Consider the following 22,109-nt stretch of genomic DNA (forward strand, 5'->3'; position numbering starts at 1 on the left):
GATTGAAAAATACTTTTATTTCAAAACACTTAACTTATGTGAGTAGCTCTGGAAAACACAGGGCAAAATCTAAGGTCAGTTACCACATGCACTTAGGGCAAGTCTACGCTATAGCGCTTCATTGGTGCAGCTGCCTAGCTGTAGCGCGTCTGGTGAAGACATGCTATGACGATGGGAGAGCACTCTCCCGTCAGAATAATTACTCCACCTCGGTGAGAAGCGTAAGCTATGTCGACGGGAGAACATCTCTCACTGACTTAGTGCTGGTGTAGACAGCGCAAAACTTGCGTTACTTGGGGGAGGGGGCTTTTTCACACCCCTAAACAATGTAAGTTAAATCGACTTAAGTGGTAGTGGAGACCTGCGCTTAGTCATCACAACATATTTACTTTAATGGGGCTGCCAGGGCTGTGAGCATCTGGCCAGGTGCTGAGTCAGCAACATTTCTCACATTCCACAGATCTGAAAAACAAAGGAAAAGGGAGATGTTAAGTAAAAGACATATAACAAGGCTAAGTAACTACTCACCCAACTAAATCTCTGTATATGACTATGGTGCTCCCGCACTCATGTATATCATTCCCACCACCCTTGTATCTCCTGCCCACGGAGCAATAAAACCCCTGGGGCCTCACTACATTAGGTGGGGCAGGGGGCAGGAAGAACTTGCTGCAGGATACTGAAAGACCGAAAGGTATGTCTTCCCAATGGGCTCAGCCCATTTCTGGCTCACAGAGGGAAGGAAACTTAGGTCAGCTACAAAACAAAGCAAACCAAGGCAGAAAACAAATGGCAAAAACATAAACTTACAAACACTATTGAACGAATAAAAGAAAATCAAATCAAGCTCCTTATCTCCTCAAGCACTGACAGGCTCTGGCAGCATTTCAAGAGGAGATGGGCCCCTTTCTGCCATGACATCTCGGCTGAGAGTGTGCGGAGGCAGCAGTATGTGTCCTCTATCCTTTCTGCTGCATGCCCAGATTCTTGTACAGGACAGATGCATTTGAAGCATACCTTAGTACAACCCATAAAATATAGATAGGTGCAAATAGATATTGTATACTTCATAGGCACTATGTACCCGCTTGAATGCTTGATTTTGCAATCTTAACACTCATTTTAACTTTGTAAAATGTGATTATAACTAATGTTGGCTCTGGTCTGCAGGTGACTATCTTTTCTGTGAAACAGAGCTTTTATTAAAGCTGACATTTTCTAAGCCATCTTATATTTTTATGATGTATTTAGTTAACCTATTTGTATGGTACCTCTCTCAAAGCATCTAAGCCCCATTCAGTACAAAGCAATACTAGTCAAAAATCCTAATGTTGGACTTACAAATGAATTGTGCCTGAGGTAACACTGGCCAATAGTAGGCCCCAAGTCAGGACCTGTTTGGGGCTGAACTTAAGCATGTGCTTACAGTTAAGCAAAGAAGTGCTGTCCTGAATAGGGATGTACTTAAGAAAATGTCTAGAGGCTTTCCTGACTCAGGACCATACATTTTTAAGGAGCAGATTCTATTAAGCTAAAAATATCAAACCTGAATCAGGGAGCACTTGATGGTTTCCATTATCACATATCCCCTTCCCCCTCCCCTGCTCATTATTTTCCAAAATCACTCTGTCTGAGGCTGGACACTTTCAAAGTGAAGTGGCTGGCAGAGGTGCTTTTTTTTTTAATTAAGATTGAGCAGAGTCCATTCTGCAATTTTTGAATCATGGGGCAGAGAACAAATGCAGTTATCCCATAATAAATATATGGGTAATATTAACAACACTATTTTAAAAAGAGAGGTATAACAAAAACTTCTGAAAGGAGTAATTAAGCAAGGACATTGGACTAGCCCTGAGCAAAGCCTGTCACTTGGTTTTGGTAAAAAGATTTAAAAATAAAATGAAAAACATTATGAAATCACTTATGAGCTTTTGTGGTTTTTAGGAAAGCCAGATGAGACTCTGCCCCTTTGCTAATAAACTAACCCCACTGGCAGGAACAGGGGCTGCTGCAGCTGGGACACTTAGTGGGAATGAGATTGACACTCTGAATATTTGGCTCCAGACAATCTGGACTCAATTTGCACATGCAATTTTTGCAGACGATTCCCTTAGAATGCATATGTTGTACAGTAATTCATTTAGACTCACTTTGCTCAAATAAAAGTTTGCCCGTGCATATTCTATCACTTATGTGCCAGGGTGCACAGTGGATCCCCTTACGCAGTTGTGCATGTGACAAAGCAGAAGCCACGGTTTGAAAACTTTGTCCTAAATGTCCCAATGAAACACAAAACAACTTTAAAAAAAACTGCAATAATGGAGAAAAACTGCAGTTGGCTGGAAATGAACATTTCCTGACAATTTTCTGTATTCTGTACATTCTAAACTTCCATTAAAAAAAAATTCCTGTTGTAATGGCCATCACAATATAGACTGGTTTAAAAAAAATAATTTACAGCCAAATTAGAAAAGCTAAGAACCAATCTTCCATAATCCCATTCATCTCAATGCAGTGTTAATTTCAAAGTCTAAATGGAACCATTTTCAGGCTAATAGGAGAGCACGTCAAAAAATATTGTTCAAAACTTTTTGAGAAAAATTACCTTTTTCAATTTTCGTAGAAATCTGAGGGGGGAGCGTCAAAATTTTCTATATTTTTGGAGGGGGGAAATGAAAAAAGATTGTTTTCAAAAATGGAAGCTGAAAAAAATCGGTTTTGTTTTCTCAAAAAAATTTTTTTTAAGAATCTCAAAATATACTTATTTTCTGACCAGCTCAAAATGTAATATTAGATAGCTGCAAGTTTTTCCCCTCCTTTCTCTAAATTAAAGGCAAAAACTGTTCATGCAACATTAAGGTTGCACAGTTACTGATTTTTTTTTTCAATTTATTTTTAAGTGCAAAAGTTAAAGTTCCAAGAGCAAGGTTAATGTGGGTACATTGTAAAGACATAGCACCTGATTCTACTCTCCGCTACACTGGTGCAAATGTAGTAATGCCTTGTATTAACCTCCATTGAAATCAATAGAGTTACACCAGTGTATCAGGCCTATGTCATAGTTCTGTTCCTGTTTTCTGGTTAAAGGTTTAGCTTAATACAATATTTTTGTGTCACAAAATATATATCAGAATATAAACAGAATATGCAGTACAGATTGGAACCTTAACTTTTACACTCTGACCTTTGGTAATTTTAATTTAGCCACCTCCATGATGCATCAGTTGTAGTTTTGTGCTTTTAGTAGGATGCTTTATGTAAATATTTGACCATAAAGCTTAAAATTACTTATGTAACATTGAGATGCTGATTTACATCTGCAATCAAATGGATAACACATTTTAAAGATTGATTGTCAAAGGCGCCAATACATTGCTGCCTCATTATGTGGTGGTGTCACTTGCTTCTATGCGATTAAAGGACGCCATTGTGTGGCATTGTTAATGTTGCTGTGGACACAGCTGTAGGGGGTTTACTCTTTGTGTAGAGTTTATCTCTTCTCAAATGAAAGTTAGACAAAGAATAAATCATCACTGAAAATATGGATGTATGTTTTAAATAGATATTGGGCAAAAAACTGCTTTCCTCTTCCATAAAAACAAAATGACAACATATAGCAAATTTTGCTTTTCTGATCTTTTTCACCTTTAAGAAAGATTAATGGTTGTTTATATTGCTTCGGCAGCACATATACTAAAATTAGAAAGGAACTGGATGCCACTGGGAATGATAAACAAAGCTGTTTTTCACCCCTAGGTCACTAGCACAGATCCTATCTAGGTCTCCAATGACCATCATGGCTGCTGAGCAGCCTATGTGCAATGGGTTGGTGATCTTAGTCCAGTTCCCAGCAGACAGGTCTCTGTATCCTAAACACGGTCGCCACATTTGGTGCCCTTATGGCTAGTCTCAGGAGAGAGGCCAAGGAATAAATGGGTACAGAGACTGAACTTCCTTCCTTCTACATCATTAAAACCAATGGAATTATGCCATTGACTTCAATGGAAGCAGGGTCACTCTCTCTTTGAGGTAGTCTGTTGTAATAAATAGAGCCTAGCAGGCCTACTTTAATTGTTAGCCTAACCGGTGAAAGGTGGGTAAAGGTTTATGAATGGTCACAATGAACTGTATTATAAAATTGTGTAAGGAAAAGATGTAAGAAGACTGAACTCGTTTAAAGGGTTTATTAATACTACTCAAGGATTGTTTTAAGATTGACTGGTAAACCAGAGGAGTAGAGGACCAGAAATTAATGGACCAAAATTGGTGCTTCAGAAATTAGGCCTAATTGGTGAGCAAAATAATGAGAGGATGGACCATTCCACACATTGCCTTTTTGGGGACCCTGATGGAAGAGACTTTGGGAAAGACAAAAAAACCTTTTTACCATCACTGCAGGAAGAATTGTTACCGTGACACCAGACCTTGCTACTCCCATGGGGATGCTTGGACATCAGCACTGCACCAGCCAGAACCCCAGCCAGACACATAAGGGATCCTGCTCTGTCTTCCCCTCCCTTGTGTGCTCTTTTCCATTCCCCCACTGCCTCCTGTCCAATCTCTCTTTCTTGGCTTTTGTGCCACACAGCACCAGCATGGTGAGATGAGACAGGTTGTCCAGCTCTGCTCAGCCTCAGCAGGACTAGTGAAGGAGAGTGACCTGACTAAACCAACCAGAAAAACAGCTCTCATGGCTCTTCTGCCAGCCTAAAACCTCTGTCTGTGACTGACCAGCCATCCCAGCAAAAGCTGGATTTTCTCCATCTTCACTATCATATCTCTTATATCCCTTCTTTCTATCTGTTTTATCTAAAGCAGGAACATCAGAACATAAGAACGGCCATATTGGATCAGACCAGAGGTCCATCTAGCCCAGTACCCTCTCTTCCAACAGTGGCCAATGCCCTGTGCTTCAGAGGGAATGAACAGAACAGGTAATTATCAACTGATCCATCCCCTGTCGCTCATTGCCAGCTTCTGGCAAACAGAATAGGGACACCATTCCTGCCCATTCTGGCTAATAGCCATTGATGGACCTATCCTCCATGAACTTATCTAGTTCCTTTTTGAACCCTGTCATAGTCTTGGCCTTCACAACATCCTCTGGCAAGGAATTCCACAGGTTGGCTGTGCTATGAGAAGAAATACTTCCTTTTGTTTGTTTTAAACCTGCTAGGGATTTTATTTGGTAACTCCTAGTTCTTGTGTTATGAGAAGGAGTAAATAACACTTTCTTATTTACTTTCTCCACTCCAGTCATGAATTTATAGACCTCTATCATATCCCCACTTAGTCATCTCTTTTCCAAGCTGAAAAGTCTGTATTTTTAATCTCTCCTCATATGAAAGCTGTTCCATACCCCTAATCATTTTTGTTGCCCTTTTCTGTACCTTTTCCAATTCCAATCTCTTTTTTCAGATGGGGTGACCAGATCTGCATGCAGTATTCAAGATATGGGTGTACCATGTATTTATATAGAGGCAATATGATATTTTCTGTCTTATTGTCTATCCCTTTCCTAATGATTCCCAACATTCTGTTAGCTTTTTTGACTGTCACTGCACATTGAGTGGATGTTTTCAGAGAACTATCCACAATGACTTCAAGATCTCTTTCTTGAAAAGGTAACAGCTAATTTAGATCCCATTATTGTATATGTATAGTTGGGATTATGTTTTCAAGGTGTATTACTTTGCATTTATCAACACTGAATTTCATCTGCCATTTGCCATCATCCCAGTCACCCAGTTTTGTGAAATGCCTTTGTAACTCTTTGCAGTCTGCTTTGGAGTTAACTATCTTGAGTAATTTTGTATCATCTGCATATTTTGCCACCTCACTGTTTACCCCATTTTCCAGATCATTTCTGAATATGCAAAGCAATGGGCTTAAATTGCAGCAAGCGAGGTTTCAGTTGGACATTAGGAAAAATGTCCTAACTGTCAGGGTAGTTAAGCACTGGAATAAATTGCCTAAGGAAGTTGTGGAATCTCCATAATGGGAGATTTTTAAGAGCAGGTTAGACAAACACCTGTCAGGAATGATCTAGATTATACATAATCCTGCCATGAGTGCAGGGGACTGGACTAGATGACCTCTCAAGGTCCCTTCCAGTCCTATGCTTCTATGATTCTATGTTAAACAGTACTGGTCCCTGTACTGACCCCTGAGGGACACCACTATTTAACTCCCTCTCTCTCCATTCTGAAAACCGACCATTTATTCCTACCCTTTGTTTCCTATCTTTTAACCAGTTACTGAGCCATGAGAAGACCTTCCCTCTTATCCCATGACAGCTTACTTTGCTTAAGAGCTTTTGGCGAGGGACCTTGTCAAAGGCTTTCTGAAAATCTAAGTACATTATATCCACATGCTTGTTGACCCTCTCAAAGAATTCTAGTAGATTCTGATAATTCTGTTCTTTACTATAGTTTCAAACAATTTTCCTAGTACTGAAGGTAGGTTTACTGGCCTGTAATTGCCAGGATCGCCTCTGGAGCCTTTTAAAAAAATTGGCGTCACATTAGCTATCCTCCAGTCATCTGGTACAGAAACTGATTTAAATGATAGGTTATAGACTACAGTTTTGCAGTTTCACATCTGAGTTTCTTCAGAACTCTTGGGTGAATACCATCTGGTCCTGGTGACTTATTACTGTTTAATTTATCAATTTGTTCCAGTCAGGAAAATGACTCGGAATTGAACAACAGAACTAACCCTTTTTTCCTCACCAAAGACTGTTTGACTGAATAAGAGACTAGAACAAATATTCACCATCTCCAAAAAGGGACTTTGTTAGGTATTGATTAATCGTTTTGCATAATCACTCAATTTCAGCTTCAATGCTCTTTGCCTCATTTTGATTCCTCTCCTTTTGTGTGTTTCAATCAATACATTTCTAACCTTTGACATGAATTTCCTAATGTGTTTGCCATGGTACTATGCAGACTGATGTCTCTGTATACCAAACCTTGTTTGTCACTGTTTGATATAGGACAGTGACAGTGTCTCATTAACACATTTGACTTTGTGTGACTTTATTCCAGCTAAATTAAAAAAAACAGGTCCTTCCATAGTGTGATTGAAGCATGAGTATAAATCGGTGTTTGTTCTATGGATAAACAGAGAAATTTCTATTCAGTTCTTTTAACATCCTCAACATCCTAGTAGCTGGGCACCTTCCAGAAATGCACGAAGTAAGCTGACTAGCATTTCTTTCTCTCATGTCTCCCTTTTTCTCTCCAAAGGGAAAATTTAGTACATTTTTTTTTTTGAACAACTATTTTCTCTGGCCTGTGCTGCGTGTGTGTTGATGTTTTGAAGGCAAGGTCAAAGATATGGCCTTGCGTTTGGAATGGAAAGTGGTGCGTTTAAGGCAGTTCTTAGATCATGTGAGAGCTCATTCCACCACCTTAGACTTGCCCCCCAAGGTCACTTTCGGGTGCTTTCAATCTGGCACATTTCATAAGCACTCCTTTTATATTTAAAGTATAAGCTCTACCCTTGTGATGTAATTAACAAGGCTATATACAATGATGCAATTGGCAAAATATAGCACTAACACGAAGGGAAAGATTTTCAAGCAAGGTGAGCATATACTTGCATGTGCATAACATGCATGTGAATATCTGATATACAAATGAGGCATTTGTACAATCAAGTAGTACGCGCACCCACAGGTTTGTGTGGAATTTTCACAGCTTGAACGTCTGACCCTAAAGATTTAATATGTTTCCAAGGGTCAGGACTTGGTAATAATGGTGGTGAAGCCAGGAGCAATTTACTGATCTGTACCAAACAGTGTTCTTTTATTACCTAATACAGCACCAATTAATGTCTATAGCAAAACTCTCCTTGACTGCAATGGTGCTAGATTAGACCCTTAGTGATGCTTCATCTGCAAGAAGAAGAATCCATTTGGTATTGCTACAGGCAAGTTAAACCACATTCCCATTGTTTAGCTGTTGACTCACAGTGCACTGACCTAGCATTTTCAGTGTTCACCCTAGTTCAGGGGTAGGCAACCTATGGCATGCGTGCTGAAGGCGGTACGTGAGCTGATTTTCAGTGGCACTCACACTGCCTGGGTCCTGGCCACTGGTTTAAAACATTTTTAAAACCTTATTTACTTTACATACAACAATAGTTTAGTTATATATTATAGACTTATAGAAAGAGACCTTCTAAAATCATTAAAATGTATTACTGGCACGCGAAACCTTAAATTAGAGTGAATAAATGAAGACTCGGCACACCACTTCTGAAAGGTTGCCAACCCCTGCCCTAGTTATTGACATGGTTGTTTCATGTCTGTTTGCATGATTAGGAATGCTTTGATTCAGTTTGCTTTTGTTTAATTTGGATCACAGTTGACTAATTTGGCAATTAGTTGAGTGAAAAATCCCGGATTTTTTCTTAATGCATTTTGATAACGGGTGTCTACAATTTATATGACAGAACGTTCTTGTTCTTTAAAATCTTTATATGACAGAACGTTCTTGTTCTTTAAAATCAGAACTATTTGGGGACTTGCAGGCTGTCCACAGTAAAGCTATTGGCCCTGGTTCTCCATTGCACTGCAATTTATGTAGTCATTGCATAAAGTAGATTTAAAGGCTGCCATTTGAGAATGAGAACTGTTATACAGCCACTCACTTTACGCAGGTTTAAGTTTTTGTGGACTGTGCAAGGTAGTGAAGAATCACATGTCCCATGTATTCTGTTTTTGCCTCATGAGAACTTAGGTTCAAGTTCTTGCATTTTTATTCTTTAATCAGTTTTTAAATGTGATATAATAAGTTCTGTATGCTTCAGGAGAGGATTACCTCCGTGTGCCTCTCATCCCCATCTCCCTCCCTATTCCTCCAGGCATTTCAAAGCTAGAAATAGGGATAATTATATATAAAAAAGGAAGACTTGGCTTTGAATTCCATTGGACAAACAGAGCTTCCTAGCGGGGCACAGTGGGAAAATGGGGAATAGTTTGCAATAAAAATAGGGCTTGTCCCCACCTAGGTAAAGATGATTGACATTTACTTTTCTCCAACTGAAGGATCCAGTGATATATTTATTCTTTGGGCTAGTATGTCTCAACATGTTTTTTAAAAAAAACCCTCATACTTTACAATTTATTATCACCATTCAATTGGCTGGACTGCTGATGATTTCCAAACTTTGCCTAGTCCTGGAATGAAAAATAACAGGTAGCAATGTGAAAATGCTGTGCTTTAGGAGGATTTCTAGGAGCGCACCAGATTTAAAATCTAAAGGATATAGAGTCTACAAATATGTAATTATTCTGAAAAAGTTGCCATCACTGGTATACAGCCAACAAGCCCTTTACTGTTTTATATTAGTAAACCCCATCCTAAACTGAGCTCTGTGCAATAGTTGCAGTGGGGTTTACAGAGTAACTGAATGGATTACCACAGGGGAAAAATAAGGATAAGCATTTTAAGTTTAATGGCGAATGGGTCAGAAGAAAATGACAAGTAAGGATCATCAGCTCCTTGTAAATCAAAAATCTTGGGGTCGAGGAGATTTGAAAGGGACTGACTCACACCCAGATAATGATCTTGGAAATCCTCCTTGGTATGTATTTGCAGCATTAACAAATCTTTCTCTGAGGAGATTTACTTTAATCAGATTCCTAGAAACAAGTCACGTACTTAAAGTAGTAAGATCTTTTGACACCTTTATTGGCAGTATCAGGAGAGAAGGTAAGGACTGAATCAGCAAAGAAATCAAATAACCATCTCAGTCCTTTCAGAACAAAGTGTAGGTTCACTAACATGGATGGGAATTCCCCCCAGGTTGATGGCAGTAGGTTGTATGGCATTTACATACAAACTATGCAAAAACTACCATAAGAGATTAACTTTTCAAAGACGAGATTCTCCACCAATCTGTTTTAAATTCAACCAATTGTGCCTAGGTATTGCAGGGGTTTGATAACGCTGGGTGATCTCCCATAGCATCTCAGCTGCACTATTCAGACACCACGAGGTAAGTTAAGGACAGAACGATAGCCTTAATAGGAAACTCTCTTTTGTAGGTGTAATGCATCTCTCCAGAGTAGGTATTTTCTATTACTGTGGTATCTAAGTGCTGATGCCAATGGTTAGTGACATTCTCAGTGGTATTTTTCACATCCTTGTTTTAAATTTGTCTCATTTTAACAGTAGAACATAAACAAAAGGGGAAAACAGGCTTTGAAGTCCTACAAAGACACAGTTCTTGATCCTGCATGTCATTGTGCGGCATTCAGCAGAAAGTGTGCAGCTGCTACAGGAGGACATGCATGGGCACGAATAAGGTAACATGCTAGGTACAGGCAGCCAAATGGCGGGAAGTGTCAATTCCATTGTTTATTTTCTGTAGTTAGCTTTTTATTTATACTATGCTAAAATGTGCGCCTGTTCCCTTATTTGCAGCTGTGCAGGACAGGAAAGGGGCAGCCGCATGTGGACACATTTGAGGAAATATGGAACTGTGTGATCCAAATGAGACACTTAGAAGAAGGGGGTAAATAGGCAGCAGGCTCATTGATGTGGTATTTAGGTTCCCTGGCGCTTCCCACTCCTTGCTGCATGCAGCCCTCCTCTCCTGATATGTACAGCATCATATCCTCAGTATGGGCTGAAGGGGACGGAGAAGGTTGGACCCACAAGGTAGTGAATCTGAGCTCCCTTCCAAGCCATTCTACCCTGTGGGAAGGGAAGGCTGGACAGTCAAGTAGAAGGGAGGCCCACCAGAATGGCCTCTCCTCTGTACTCCCAACATATCTGCTCACCCAAAGGCCATGTGCCCATCCCCAGCATGTGGCTGTGGAATCCTGCACTCTAAGGGAAGGCAGCCCAGGCAGTAGGTAAGTTCAAAGCTGTAGCAGTTTCAGTTCATGTTGCATCATCTTTTGGGTTTGTCCATGGAAGAGCAATATGTGACATTTAGTGATCTTTCCCTAGGTATCCAAGTGGTGCATTTTACAGCCGTGTGGTATAGGGCCCAATGTGTCGTCATGCCAAATAGCTCCAACTGCACAGGTGCAGGAACCACATTTCCAACTGTTCTAAAAAATGATGTCATCCACATTGAGCCAATACTCAATGTTATTTAAGCTTTGGTTAAGCAGAATAGTGCAAAAAATGTGTCCAATTGGTGCCAAAATGATCCTGATTTCCTGCTGACTGGGAAAAAAGTCACTGGATCAATATAGATCAAGCTGCTTTAAAAAATCACAAAACAAGTCTGGAAGATTTAATGAGAGTTTGTTTTCCAACAGCATTGTAATGGCTTGTTAGTAGAGTATTATTTGAATGTATCAGACTTTTTGGTGATTTTTTTTTAAATGCCTTTAGTCCATTACCAGTGCAGGGCCTGATCCTGCACGATCTTCATGTGCAAAACTCCTTGGGAGTTCTGCTCACAGGGGCAAGCGGTCTGGGGTCCTATCTTTGTTAAAACTAACTCGAAACGGAATGATGTGGGCATTGCTGGGATGAATTATTAGGAATCTGAACCTGCAACTACATAGCGCTTCTTACAATGAGTAGTCATATGGACTTCTTCATACAGCTTTTGCATGATTGGGGCTATAATTTGTAATCGCATTGATTACCTATTTATGCCTCTTTCTTTCTTTGATGACCCAACCAGCAGCTTTTCTCTAGAACCCTGCAATAGCTTTATGTAACTATTGTGTGTGATGCTCTGAAGCTTTTGTTGGGATTCTGTTTGCATTTTCTTTGTATTTCAATTTGTATTTTCCTTTAAAATAGTAACGTTTCTGCCTTATCCTGACTGGCTTCTTGTTACCGACTAGGAAGTTCAGAATGGTTTTTAAATTTCTAAATAACTTTCTTACTCTCATTTGGGGAAAGACCCAAAACACCTGCAAATTTAAATACTCATTTTAGAAACCTGTCATATACTCACAAATCTTTAAGTTGTGAGGCTTTCCTTATGATTTTGAAAGACTTTTTCGTAAGCCATTATAGGAATAAGATAAGACTGTTTTGCAGCATGTTAATTTTTTTCAGCATGTTCATTTATCTAGAGAAAGAAGCCGACTGTCTGACTAGCACTGACTCATTAGTAAGTGGTATTGGCTAGCTTCATTTCCTATATCCATCTGTGCCAGGGGTTGGCAACCTTTCAGAAGTGGTGTGCCGAGTCTCCATTTATTCACTCTGATTTAAGGTTTCACGTGCCAGTAATACATTTTAATGTTTTTAGAAGGTCTCTTTCTATAAGTCTATAATATATAACTAAACTAGTGTTGTATGTAAAGTAAATAAGATTTTTTAAATGTTTAAGAAGCTTCATTTAAAATTAAATTAAAATGCAGAGCCCCCCGGATTGGTGACCAGGACCTGGGCAGTGTGAGTGCCACTGAAAATCAGCTCGTGTGCCGCCTTTGGCATGGGTGCCATAGGTTGCCTACCCCTGATCTCTGCTATTATTCTTGCACAGTGCACTTGTTACTATTTTTCTTTTTGTTACAATTGGTCACATTTCTATGGACAATAGATGACACTTAACTGTTCTTTTCCAGCAAAAAAACCAGCACTAACATTGCAGCTTTGGCCTACAGAGGCATGTGTTAGAGATTCTGTGCAAACCGCATACATATGTAGTTTTGGCCCAGTTTATTTTTAAGTGGTTAATTGTGCGTACATTTGAGTTCACTCCCATTCCAAAAATACTTGTGGTTTATCCTTATCATACTGCCAAGTTAACAGTAAGAAATAGGCTCAGGTGGCTCAGTGGGGATTAGATTTACCTGTTATGCAACAGAGTATAGGCTCTAATGAGAACAATAAGGTTATAGACTTGAGATGGTAACAGCTCCCATCCACACAGGCCAGGGAAACCCTGAGCCCACCTCTGAAGCCAATGGGATATTTGCCATTGACTTTACTGGGAGCAGGATTAGGTTTTGAGTTTGTTAGAGAGGTACTAGCATGTTTTGTGAAGCCAGCATAAATAGGGCCTGAAGATTTCTGATGTTTTAGTGTCTTTAATTCACTAATGGATTTCATTTTGTTTTTTTTTTCAATAGTGAGATTTTTTTTTAAGTTGATTCCCTTCCAAGTAATTAACAGTGACCCATTCAACAGGACAGGTTTCCCTCCTCCTTTGCCTTAAAAAAGGATCAGGACAGCGTCAATTCCACAGAGAAGTCCCCTGGCTGCACGGTGCAGTTTCTGAGGGTGTGACAATGGCATGATTTTGACAGTGTCTAGTTCTGAGTGCCTGATGCTGATTGACTCTTCACTCCAACCACCACCCTCTCACCTCTGCCTCACTTCACACCTGCCCCTCTGCCCCGCCTCTTCTCCCCGGCCCTGTCCCCATCAGCTGCTTTCCCTTCAATGTCTCTTCTCCCTTCATTTTTCTTTCCATTTAGCTGATCCCCTCCACCTACCCGCCCCAAAAGGAGATGGTAATCATGGAATTAACATCACATTTGTTGCAATCACACTGCTTGTGTTAAGTCCCTTACTTCCTCCCTGTGTCTGTCTTGTCTGCTTAGATTATCAGCTCTTTGGGGCAGGGACAGTCTGCTACTCTGTGTTTGGTTGGTCCTGAGGCCCGGCCATCATAAACATGATCAATAGAACTAACGTGCCCCCTTTGAGAGAGGTGGAATTGGGGATCTTAAAGTGCGGCCAAAGTGATTGTAAAAATGGTATTGTCTTACTTGGCAGATCTGCCCCGGGTGTGAATTCAGCATCATAGCTACTCACTTTAATGACCCTCCCCCCAGAAAAGACATTTGTCATGCTTTTCAGTAATGGTCACCCTGCAGTGTCGTCACAGCTAAGAGAGCGTGAACTGGGTTCTGTCCCTGCTTGTGCATCTCCAACAGAATGGTTTGCTAAGGTCAAATCAATTACCCCTGTGAAAACCCACTGAAGACAATGGAGCTGCACTGGTGTCACAGCGGGTAGAGCTGTAAGACAATGAGGTTGCTCAGGTATTCAGGGCTTAATTTGGCCTGCAGAATCATTATTACTCCCAAAGAAAGACCCTCCCTTGAGTCTGAGGCCAGGATGAGCTTGCAAGGGAGTGAAACAAAACCCTCTGCTTATTGGTAAACTGCGCCCATTTGACATGGAACTGGTAAGTCACGCTGGACATGGAGCTACTCAGTGCCTTTTGTAGAATCACACTCTCAGCCCCGCTGTGCTGAAGGGGCCAGAAACCAGAGTGGGAGGGGAGGCAAACTGCTCAGGAAGAATATAAATCTGCATAAATCAGCAGTTTTTAAAGATTTTGTAAAAAATCGAAATCAGCCTTTCAATTGTAGAGTTTTATGCATGTTTATATCCCCCTGCACCCAAAGTAAAGCACTTTGCCCATCCTTAGCCTGTGTACCAGGCTATAGTCCAAAGAACTCTGAGGCCTGTCTGATCTAGAGAGGGTTGTGAGCTCCATGGCTTCCCCCATTGCCAGCCCCTCTGGTAATCAAATCACATGATAAAGCTTGTGCCACCACTGAATGTCACAGTGGCTATCTTTTGATGTTGCTGGGTATTAAGGTGTTGGGTGGGCAGAGATCCATCACAATTATCGACATTTAAGCCCTGCCCACTGGCTTCCCGATTGAATTTGGAGTCTTCAGTGAAGGAAGGCACATTATAAGCCAACAGCTCATTTCCTTGAGTCCCCTGCTGGTGGCAGCAGAACCACCCACAATCAATTTATTACGTTAATAATATATTATAGTTATTGTGACACTGCCTGTAGTGACTCCGGAGTGTGAGTACCAGCCTCAGGGCAGACTGTTAGGAAGCAGGGCACAAATCTCAAATTGGTTTTGAGGTCTATATGTAGATTTTGCCAACTAGTTATCAAGTGTAAACTCCTCAAGTACTATAATTTGACTATAACTATCACTTTCACATGGAGTCACACACAGTCCCTTTGAGTACTCCAATCTATCTCACCATCCCAGTGAGCTTACCTTTGTAGAATATGGTCTCTTACACCAGGAATCACAGCAATATTCAGGTTACTCCCAGTTTCAAAGTACAAGTCACTTATCCCAGGTCAATTGCACCTTAAATCTCACACCTATAGCCAATCCTATACTAAAATATATAAAGATTTATTAACTAAGAAAAGGAAATGAGTTATTTACAAGGTTAAAGTAGGTAAATATATATACACAAATGAGTTACAAACAAGTTTCAAAAGGTAATGGAAGCTTCTATAATCAATAAGCGCTATATGTCCTGTAGGCCTAACCCAGGCTAAGCAGCTGGGGATCTCTTGCTTATGCCACTTTGCTCCCCCAAGTCCAAGTAGCTTAGAGATACCAAGGTCCTTTTGTTAGGGATTTTTATCCCTCTCCTGCCATGTGCTCTGAGCAGCAAACTCAGCTGAGAGGAGGAGTCCATTTGTATGACTCACCTTCATGGAGAGGAAAGCAGAACAACAAAAAATCTTTTGTCCTCTTGTTGATGATAGGGAAATTCCAGATGCAAGATGCTACAATACTTGATTTGGTACAGATGGACCTTTCCTTTGGGGAACTGTGTAATACTTTCTGTTGAAGATCAGCCTTTCACACTAACTAATGTCTCTCTCCTGTCTGGTGATTTACAGTCTCAGAGTCTCACAATATGGGATACAAATGTTATAAGTGAGATTAATTTATGGAGCAACTCAGAAGCATGCAATAAAGTCTAAATGTCAATCACATTCTTATCATTCTAATGCCTGTTTTGACAATACTAACACAGAGGTGAGCCAGACTGATTTCAGCTATGTATTTGTCAGTGTTCAGTTGAGACATCGGGACCTTGGCATGAGCTGGCACATAGGCTGCCAGCCAGCAGCACAGTTAGCAATGGGCAAAAACCAGAACCTTGTTTTCTAGACTTTTGAATTTGGGAGATACAGATTCATATCCCTCATCTGAGCTTGTCCCTACAAGATGGGTTCCAGGCTAAATCCAGAACTAGAAGAGGCCTGTTTTCTTGTTCTGGTCAATTAATTCTTGTGAGATTTCCACCCAATGTGGCAGAAATCCTGAGACTTCAATGGAACTATGTGCAGAGTAAGGCAAACTTGGTGTGAGTAAGGATAGAAGAATCAGGATCTACTGTAATGTTTTGAGAAGAATCAGTAGTCTGCATTTGGACCTAAAAACCACCCGGAGTGACCTATTCTAGTGGGTAGTCATACAGAGTCCTTTGACATTGTTCTGCCAACAGACTTCTAATGTTCATGTAGTAAGCGTGGGCAATTTTTTCCTGACATTTAATTTACTGTGGCACTTTTCATTTAAGGATCTCAAAGCAGCTGACAAACATCAGTCAAGCTTTGCAATATCCTCATGGTGTAGGTCGTATCCTACCTATTTTATAGCTAGAAAAACTGAGGCACAGAGAGGTGATTTGCCCAAGATCAGAAAGACTTAGGAGTAGAATCCATAAACCCTGACTACCATTCCTCAGCTCTGGAGGTCACATTAGACCCTGGGTATACCTACTGCTTGGTCATCTTTTTATGAGAGTGGAGGAAAATGAAGCAGAAGGCTCATTTTCTGAACTGGGCGAAATTGATCCCTATGCAGAGATCCAGCACAGGGCCTATGCACTTGTTAAGGCTTGTACTTCTATTGTGCGGGCTTAGGTGGTATATAGACCTTATGCTGGTTTTCCGCACAGGGGTAACTGTGATCCACTGTCTCTTGTAGGACTGGATGTTCAGAGATGCCTGCTCAAGACCCAGGCTATAAAGCCTTATGCCAACATGTAACTAGCTTTTTGTTCTTCAATTTGACATTTTGTTTCCACCTCCAAGCCCAGGGGAAAATAGTGAAATGCCAATCATTGGTTTTATTTTAAAATACAACAAAAGCCAAATTACATCGGTGATTGAAAAAACAATCAAACCAAAAAAAATAAATCTCAAGTTTCCAAATTAGAAAAACATTGAATGGCTAAAACTTGGAAGCGTCTCGTCTCCTCTCCTCGACCTCCTAAAATCTGCCGGTTAAAAAAAGGCTAAATTTGTTCTAGCTTTCCATTTATGTCTACAGTTCAGTGTTGGGCTTCCTTATTTTTTTATCCTTTTTAAAAGCTTTAAATCCCCACTGCATAACCTCCTCCATGGCTGAAAAGATGGTGTGCTGATCTTTTGATTGGTGGGTAATGGATTTGGTTTGATTGCTTGACACAAGAACAATAGAAAGATAAACAATTCCATTTGTGACCATGAAATTCCCCATCTGTTGAGTGTGTCCCTGTTCGGAGAGAGACAGATGAACACGCCAACCGAGCCTGATGTTAATGACATCAGTCATACAAGCAAAACATGTGGCACAATAAATCAAAAACTAATTGAACTTTTGGTTGATTATATTGCCGTCCCGCTGATCATTTTAAACACGCCAGCATTTTCTGTAACAATGGATCGCCTAATAGCCTTCCTTCCCTGAAACAGCAGGAAACTGCCCTGGAAGGTAACAAGTGATGCCAGCTTGTTCTTCGTCCTCTTATGAAACCCCTAAAGCTGAAACGGTTCTTGGTCCAGGATTATAATTGGTTAAATATTGAGGGGGGGGGGTAGTTAAAGAAAAAAGATTGTATTAAAATGACAGTGACAGCTGGTATTTCTCTAGCACCTGTCATCTGGGGATGTCAATAATGGATGTTAGACTAGGTGGGTGAGGTAATATATTTTATTGGACCAATTCTGTTGGTGAGAGAGAGAAGTTTTCAAGCTTACGAAGAACTCCGCATACAATAATGGATGTTAACAATTCTGGTGGAGGACTAGCTTAACTTCTGTGTCAATTATATTTGCATGCTGGTAGTGAATGTGCCTCCCACTGGACTGATATAATAGTAGCACAGTAATTAGGGGTAGCTATTACACTAGTTATGTGAGTGCGCTAGCAAATCTAGCCAAGACATTTCTAATACACCCATCATATGATATCTAGGGCCAAAATTTTCACATATAGGTACCTAAATCACTATTTACACACCCAAAATTTTTTCAGAGCATTGAAGAGCCACAATTTCTTTTGATTTCAATGTGGGCTTAGCATCTTTGGCAATTAGCCATTTATTAAGGTGCCTGAATATGGATTTTGATTTCCAACTTTTGGCACCCATGTTTGAAAATTTTGGTCAAGATACCAAGGATCTAGGCACTATCGTCTGTACATATGCAGTTATAGAAACTTTGAAATACAATATACTTTTCTTACTACATGTGTCACCTACTGGATTCCCATTATATGGAGAGACTTAAAAATGTAAAAGAATATATAACATGAAACCTAAGAAAAATCATAAAAAGAATACCTACCAGTAGCTTTGCAAAGAGCAGATATCCAATTTGATAATTCACCAGCTGTACAAAACAGACCCAACTTGCTTACATTACTAACCACTTTTATTCCTGAGGCTTTGGCACCCTGTATAGGAGGAAGGAGACACAAAACAAATGTGGCAAAGGCTTAAGTAACAGCTAAATTAAATCTTTGCATTAATAGAATTCATATAAAGACAGATGGTAGTAGAAAATGTTGCAATTAAGAATATGGAATGAGATGAGATCACAGCATCAGTCTGTCTTTTGTAGACCTGGACAATGATCACAGAGCCAGATTGGATTAGTGAAACCTATTTACCAGAAGTTCAGAGCAGTTGCATGAAGCCGATAGGCAGTCGGAAGAGAGAGGTGAAAAATGCATCAGATTTACAGCTGTAGCGATGAAAATTTAGAAGTTTTCACCACTGTGATTTCATCCAAATGTGAGTACATGTTAAAGCAGAATAACAGACAGTGCTGTCTTTTATCTAGAATGTTTTACCGGTAGAGAAATCCTTTCAAGTGATAAACTCATCTCTTTGTTCTACTGTATTGTACTTGCACTTCTGTGTTCTCCAGTTGCTCTGAAGCTAATGCATGCAGATGCCTGGACAATGTAGATATGTGAAATATTTCCACAGGAAAAAATGTGAGATGAATGTTCTTGATGCCATTTGATTTTGTTTATATTCTGAATAGGTGATCAATAAGGCATAGCTCACAACAGTAGGGCTGATTTATGACATAGAAAATAACAATGTAATTCCATGAAGAGTTATTCGCCCACCGGAACTGGCTATATATTGAGCAAGTGTCTGCTGGATCAATAAAGGGAACATTTCCAAAATCATGTCCTAGGAATGAATGTGTATTAACATGAATTACATCTGATGATTTGAAGAATAAATACCAGACAAGCCACAGTATGTATTTGATTGAAGAACATAGTTTAAACTCAATAACTGCTTATACCAAAAGAAGCCAGATAAAAGCATGAACAACTATTTGTGGGGGACAGATCTAATCTGCATTTGCAAGCTGTAAACGTGGGCACTCTGCTGCTTATTTTCACAACATGAATAGACCCACTGATGTGGCCAGCATTGTAACTGTTTTCATCTGTTACATTCTGTGGATCATTCATATAAACATCCTTTTAGCAGGCAAATTAGAGACGCATGTTTCTGCTAGAATTTATATCCCCCCATCAAGAAAAAAAAATGTTCACAATGGTCTCTCCGCTGTTTTCCCTGCTGTCATTGTATTCCTGTGCAAGTAGGTCACTAATGTCTAGCTTCATGATTCACTCATACTTCAATGGCTATTCAAGTCACTGTATGTTTGCCAGTACGGTGACTTCCCTTTCATGCAGTTCCTTTCCTCAGCTCATGTAGGCTGATTGCTGCTTACATTGGCAGAACACATGCAATGATTTGGCCAGTGGCTCACAAATAAGCTGAAAATATGCATACACGTTTATCAGGCACTTACCATGGCGTATCTAGGCATCAGCAACATAATTAAAATAACAAAATATTTCCCCAAATTAGAAAAAATATGGAAACTCAAAACTACCCTGCCCTATCCAGTAAGACATTAAATAGGTTAACTGCCCTGAGAGACATGGGTAATTTTTCTATCAGTTAAACTTGTCTGCCCCCATCTTTAATTAAATGTTTTGTTTGTAAGGCAACAGTGAATTTAGTCATCACTTATCCAGTGAAATCTAGACTTGTGGGGGTAGGGGAGGTTGTTTGTTCGTTTCATTGGACACCTCTGGGCAGCTTCAAAAACGAGTCATAGCTTATTTATATCATTTATGGAAAATCCCCTTCACTCTGTTCAATTGATTTTGTCTCCCTCTTGCACTGTTTTCAAATATAAACCTAACAAGGCAAAAGGTTGTAGGGGTGCGTGTGAATTCCCTCCGACTTCATGAACTTGGTGAAACTGGAGCCATAACCCCTTAATGGTATGTGTATTATTTTAACTGATGCTTATACAGCCCCCCCTCCCGCAGCTGCGTCACATTTTATACATACCTGTAACTATTTCTTACCTGGGGGCACATTCTCAGTGTAGTGAGTCAAGCGAGCAAGCACCATGTGTTATAGGGAGGCAGTATTGTCTAAAGATTAGAGCGTGGACCTGGAAATCAGTGGAGTTTGGACCTATTCCGGCCTTTGCTACTGTCTTGTTGTATAACCATGGAAACGTAATACAGGCCAAAATTTTTGAACCTGGGTTGCTAAAGTTAGACACCTAAATCCATATTAAGATATCTAAATAGTGGCCTGATTTTCTGTGGCAGCTGCAGGTGCTCTGCACCTCTAAAATTAGGCCACTTATTTAAGTGCCTAAATATGGGTCTAGGTGCCCAACACTAGGCACTCAAGTTTGAAAGCTTTGATCTTAACTTCACTATGCCTCAGTTTCCCTCTCTGTAAACTCTGCATGGTCAGACACATTTATCTCTGCAAAGCCCTTTCAAGACTATTGGATGAAAAATTCTGTGCAAGAGCAAAGTATTATTAATGGGAGATGAGTGTCCAATCTTAACGATACCTCATAGCAGTATAGAGAGAGCCAGAATCGTAGCATTAAATGATTCATTAGTCAAATTATAATACCTAGCGTTAGCACACCTTCAAAGCGCCTTACAAACATTAATTAGTGTTGGTAACCCCTGAATTTGAATGAGCCCAAGAACTCAAAGCAAAACTCAATTGGAGATTAAGAGTTACACCTGATTTTGCAACAAACCATCCAAAACTGCAGGCTTCATTTGGTTTTGACCGGAGTTTAAGCCTGAACAGAATCCCTGGACCCCAACCCTCCTCAAACTACAGCAAAGCAGTTTTAGATTAAAGTTTAGGAAAAACTTCGTAACCGTAAGAACAGTAGGACCGTGGAACAGACTGCCTAGGGAGGTTGTGGAAGATCCTTCATTGGAGGTTTTCAAAAGGAGGCTGGATAGCCATCTGTCTTGGATGGCTTAGATGCAACAAATTCTGCATCTTGACAGGGAGTTAGACTCGCTGAACCTTGCAGGCCCGTATAACCCTATGACACCCCCATTCTCAAAGTTTGGCTCTGGATTAAGATCTGGATTTGAACTCTGCAGCTGCAACCTGCCACCTTTCTCTGTAATGGGCCTGAACCAGAACACCAAATCCTGCAAGTCTGAATGCTGGAGAAATGATTAATTATTCCTAATCACTGCACAGCACTCTTATGTGTGCTAGGCACTTTACAGCACAAAGAGTAAGACCGGGGCCAAACCTGCCCCAGAGAATTTACAATCTAGCTTTAAAGATACAAAGAAAGGTAACAAGTAACAAGAAGGGGATGGGGAGAGGAAACACAAGACCATTCAGCTTAAACATACTGGTGTGGTAGAGGGTGTTGGTGGCTACCAGCAAGCATGTCGTTGATCTATGGACAAGCAAAGCCCTCATTGAAGCAGGTGGGTATGTTAGCTGCCTTCCATTCTGGCCAAATGGAAGAAGCAATAGAGCTCCTTTACGCACTAATATAGCTGCAAGTATAGAAGCCACTACCCACAGCACTGGCCATATGGAATTCCTGAGCAAAAACTAACTCAGGGCGAATAAGAGGGTTTTCTCTGGAAATGGATGATAAAAACACAAGGGCATTGACTGGATTGCTGGTTTGTGTGTCAGTGGCAGAAGCAAGCAGACAGTGAAAGAAGCATGGGTAGCATGGCTCCAAGAGGAAGCCAGAAAAAGAGTTTCTTTTGGACAGAGTGCTGG

At 40.3% G+C, this 22,109-nt stretch overlaps 1 protein-coding gene and 1 long non-coding RNA gene across 3 annotated transcripts in view; one reads left to right on the forward strand and one right to left on the reverse strand.

Annotated features, from left to right (window-relative positions):
* The window catches only part of LOC112060221 (uncharacterized), a 27,574-nt gene continuing 5,465 nt past the window's right edge, over positions 1-22,109 (reverse strand). Inside the window, exons 3-5 of one of the 2 annotated variants that reach the window (XR_010598891.1) lie at positions 18,331-18,439; positions 14,969-15,095; positions 1-462 (exon numbers count right to left, since the gene is read on the reverse strand). This is a non-coding gene — a long non-coding RNA (uncharacterized LOC112060221). Of the gene's footprint in view, positions 463-9,788; positions 10,707-14,968; positions 15,096-18,330; positions 18,440-22,109 lie in introns of those variants that run through there. The other variant, XR_010598892.1, reaches the window with a different exon arrangement.
* Positions 18,423-22,109, forward strand: part of VXN (vexin) — a 25,527-nt gene continuing 21,840 nt past the window's right edge. Inside the window, exon 1 of the mRNA XM_005288083.4 lies at positions 18,423-18,779. Coding sequence (XP_005288140.2) covers positions 18,713-18,779 — 67 coding nt within the window. The 5' untranslated portion in view covers positions 18,423-18,712. The remainder of the gene's footprint in view (positions 18,780-22,109) is intronic.

The sequence above is a fragment of the Chrysemys picta genome, chromosome 2 (assembly GCF_011386835.1).
Source record: "Chrysemys picta bellii isolate R12L10 chromosome 2, ASM1138683v2, whole genome shotgun sequence".
Classification (NCBI taxonomy): Eukaryota; Metazoa; Chordata; order Testudines; family Emydidae; genus Chrysemys; species Chrysemys picta.